The sequence below is a fragment of the Chelon labrosus genome (genome assembly GCF_963514085.1).
Source record: "Chelon labrosus genome assembly, chromosome: 5".
Taxonomy (NCBI): domain Eukaryota; kingdom Metazoa; phylum Chordata; class Actinopteri; order Mugiliformes; family Mugilidae; genus Chelon; species Chelon labrosus.
Window position 1 is genome coordinate 22,348,896 of NC_140341.1, and position 4,577 is coordinate 22,353,472.

At 40.2% G+C, this 4,577-nt stretch overlaps 1 protein-coding gene across 1 annotated transcript; it reads left to right on the forward strand.

The window, feature by feature from the left end:
- Positions 1-3,476: 3,476 nt before the first annotated feature.
- LOC311488035 (olfactory receptor 4E1-like) lies at positions 3,477-4,577 on the forward strand (the record flags this gene model as incomplete). The annotated part of the gene is made up of 1 exon (XM_084544538.1): positions 3,477-4,577. The coding sequence occupies exon 1, from the start codon at positions 3,624-3,626 to the stop codon at positions 4,575-4,577; it is 954 nt and encodes a 317-aa protein (XP_084400664.1). The 5' UTR covers positions 3,477-3,623.

Sequence of the window (4,577 nt, forward strand, 5' to 3'; positions counted from 1 at the left end):
TGCTTCCGGAACGCGGAGTAGGGAAATAGAACTTCCGGTCGTTGCTAGTAACGCTACTGTAACGATAACAACAATGGCAGCCTCCACCCGCAGTTGTTTTTGTAGTGTAATAATAATAATTCTCAACTAACGTACAACTAACTCAATTAACAACTAACGTAACAACTTCACGTAGTGACCTGGAGCTTCTCTGACATGCTAGCGACATTTACATGTACAGCTGCTACCTAACTATGCTACCAATCTTGGGGCTCTTCAGGCAAGGTTTCGGAGCCACTGAGAAACTAAATATGTATTCCCACCAATGATTTTAAATAAAACAAAATTCGATTAATTAAAAAGGATGTTTTATCTGACACATGTATTACACTTATCTCTGCTATATAAATACACTTGACTTTGACATTCAAGCTAGCTAACGTTAACGAAGGTGAGTCAGCGTAATTGAAAATGAATTTCTCCCAGAAGAACTTGTATCCCTTCCTAAGTTTGGACGTTTCTACTTGAGAGTGTTCATTTACAATCCGAACCACGTCGTCGTAGCTGCTGTCCCGGCAGTGTCATAATTATGCGGCGGTGGTAGATGTTCAAAAAGTACCCTGGTACCGAGACCAAAAATGGTCCTCGGTTTACATCCCTAGCTAAGATCCACAAGAAACACACAATTCCCGGCAATTCACCACAATTATTATTCCTCCCAGCGAGTTTTCCCATTTGTAATCATCAACACCGCCATGATAGCTAAGAGGCACATTTACATGGTGACGGCGGCTATTTAGTCTAATAACAATAAATAACAAACTATCATTGTGACCAAATATCGCTGAAAATTATGGACTAACTGCTGATGACATTTATATTTCGTTTGAATTTAGATGGATGATAATGGATTTCTGCTTACCTTTTCCATGTGCACAGCGGACGATGAGGATCTTCTCATGTCTTCTCGCGTGATGTCGCTTTGCTTTTCCCGCCTACCTGTAGAAACTCAATTGCCTCACTTTCTGGCAACATGAATGAATCTAATGAATATTTAGTTGTTTGATTTCATGCAAACTCAACATAATTTAATCATGTTCACCTTTGAAACATGAAATTATAGCTTACATAACACGTTACACTTTAGTTAACCTAACAGCCCACCAGTTTCCTTTTTTTGAGTGTGGTCACTGCGTCAGAGAAGAAGGTTCTCCCGAGTCTGCCTACCAGATGCTTAGACAGTGAACAGACCGCGGTAGTACATGTGAGCAGTTTCCACTCCACACTGGGATACGGTTTATGAGTATGCTCTCAAGGGTGCAGCGATAAAAGTCCACCAGGGAACTATCCTCTTGGGACACAGGTGAGTGGTCTTGAGGCTTCCACTGATGTGCTTTCTTAATGAGGATGGAGGAGTTTGAAGATCAGGTGAGATCATTGGAGATAAGGATGGTAGTGAATTTGAAGACTGACATATGCCCCACTTCAGTCCCATTGATATGAACAGGGGCATGTGTGTGGCTCCCAGCACGTCTGAAAACCACAATGACTTTCTTGGTCTTTTTTGTGTTGAGGGTCAAGCTGTTGTTGGCTCACCAAGCAGCCATGTGGTGAACCTCTTTCTTATAGGCTGTCTCGTCATTGTCTCTGATCAGACTTATCATCATGGTCAGTCTGCAAACACATTTATGGTGTTAAAACCATGTACAGGGATGCAGTCATGGGTGAAGATTCAGTTTTAAGTTAGTGTACACCAATATTAAAACATTTACCATCTTGTGACAATACAATGTTCTGCTGGGAAACTTTTGGACCTGACATTCGTGTAGATTGGGGGTGTCAGACACATTTTAGTTCAGGTTCCACATTCAACCCAGTTTGATCTCAAGCGGGCCAGACCAGTAACATTATAGTACAATAACCTATAAATAACAAGGACTCCAATTTTTTTCCTTTGTTTTAGTGCAAAGAAGAACAAGTACATTATGAAATATTTATTTACATTTAATTAGCTATCCTTTCACAAAACATTTTATGAACAACCTGGAATTTCTTTATAGTGCAATTTTATTGCTGTCTGCCGTTTAGTTCTGGATGTTCTGTTCGCTAGTCTTACTAAAACAGTGGATAAATTTGGAATAGCGGTTACTTTTGTAACACTCCTATTTTACAGGAGGGTTGGTAAACCGCCTCAAATCTATTCTGAGTAATCACTCTTTGCATGGGAGGTGAACAGGTCTACTAAATTATTAAATTTGGGACTCTCTGTATGACTCTCTCTACGGTGCAGAGAGGCCTGATTAGCTTCATATACAGCTATGCTGCCCATGAGAGCTCAGCCTCCCATACATTAACAAAACCACTGTAGCTCCATAGGTCCCTACTTGTTACCAGAAAATACATCATCATGAAGGTACTTCTAGAAGCACACATAATATTTATTTGTGACCAGGTGTTGAATTTAATATCAAAACAAAAAAATGTATTTTGAATAGAATCTTAGGTAATTAGTGTATGGTACCAAACCATTGGCGCCCATTTTGGAGCCCATTTGAATCCAGTTGACAGTGTCTTAACAGTACTCACAGTTCCTGGGATGCAGAGTGCTGTTAGATATAGTTTGGCAAACCCCTCTTTGCCCATCCCATCACTTTAGAAAATGGTGCGTTCGGGAACCATGTTGAACATAGGACATTCCATATAGTTAATGAACCTTCCCAAATACCAGTAATCTTCTATGTAATTTCCACATTTTGTACTTTGCAAATTCATGCCGCGGGCCAGATTATATCCTCTGGTTTTGGCCTGCAGGCCATTTGTTTGACACCCCTGGACTTAGACATGTACCACCCATCTAGACCAGACCAGGCACCCCCACCCCATAGCAATGACACTCCTCGATGGCAGCAGCCATCCCCAGCAGGATGCAGCCTGACACAGGCACACACACAAAAATTCTTTAGGAACAACATTAAAAACATGAAAAACAGCACAAGGTGTTGACCTGGCCTCCAAATTCACTAGATCCCAAACTGATCAAGTATCTGTGGGATGATCCACAGAGGCCCCTCCCCTCAACCAATGGGGGCCTTTGGGTCCTATTGGGTCCTAACATTCTGTCCATTCTCTGATGAGTCAGAACTGTTTTGGAAGCACAAGGAAGACCTATTAGGAAGGTGGTCATAATGTTATGCCTGATTGGTGTATTACTCAAATATTTAATAATAATGAATAACACCCCATGTATGCATTTTACCTCCACTCCAAGTCCAAGCCTTAATCTATCCCAAATATAGATAGATGAGAAAAATGAAGAAACGTCCTAACTCAGTCAGGGGTGACCAACTTAAAATAGCAGTTTATATGTCCAAATGTGTTTTAGTTAGTTTAATGTTTACTAGTTTTTCATTTGGTAGTTTAAAAAAATACATCTAGACTAATGAACTGGTTGTTTTGGTCCTGAGGACTATGGGTCTGAGTTTGAATTCCCAGCTGGTGTGTTGTCACAAGTCAAAGGGATTATAAATAGAGGACGTTAAAGGAGAAGAGTCAGATAGCTCAGTGTAGCTCCTCACTCTAAACTTTCACTTTATGTAGACAGGTAGAACTAGACGATTTTAAAGCTGAATATTTGCTGTCTGATAATGGATAATGTGTCTGATATAAGGATTTTTACTCTTTCAGGGATAAACGAGACGATGAATTACAGAATTGCCATCTTCTCACTTACTTTAGTGTATTACTGTTTGATTTTGTTAGTCAATATCTCTCTTGTTGTGATCATTGTCTTAGATCAAAACCTGCATGAACCTATGTATGTTTTATTGGCGAGTTTTTGCATTAATGGACTTTATGGCACCACAGGTTTCTACCCAAAATTCCTCTTAGATCTGCTGTCGTCCTCTCAAGTAATCTCATATGAAGGCTGCCTTATACAGGCTTTTATCATGTACTCATTTGCTTGCTGTGATTTGTCCATCCTAGCAGTTATGGCCTATGACCGATATCTGGCTATATGTCGACCACTGCAATATCACTCTTTTATGACTAAGAGGAGGCTCTCTCAGCTGGTATGTTTCTCCTGGCTAACACCTTTCTGCATTTTCTCCATCAGTATCATGCTCACAAGCACACTGAAGCTATGTGGATCAAAAATCCAGAAATTCTTTTGTGTGAACTGGATAATCGTGAAGCTAGCCTGCCCTGACTCTGACATCCTTTCTAACGATATTGTTTCATATGCGACTATTGTCATTTATGTTTCTCATGGGTTTTTCATCATTTGGACTTACATGCATCTCATTAAAACCTGTGCAAGGTCCCAAGAAGACAGGGTAAAGTTCATGCAGACGTGCGTGCCCCATTTAGTCTCTTTAATCACATTCCTGATTGTAATACTTTTAGATCTGATGCACATGCGATTCGGCTCCACAGATTTACCTCAAAGTATTCAAAACTTCATCGCTATAGAATTTCTCCTCATCCCTCCAGTCATGAACCCGCTCATCTATGGATTTAAACTGACCAAAATACGAAACAGAATTCTGGGTTTAGTTTGTCTTAAAAAAAAATCACCTCTCATTAAGTTCCATCTCTAA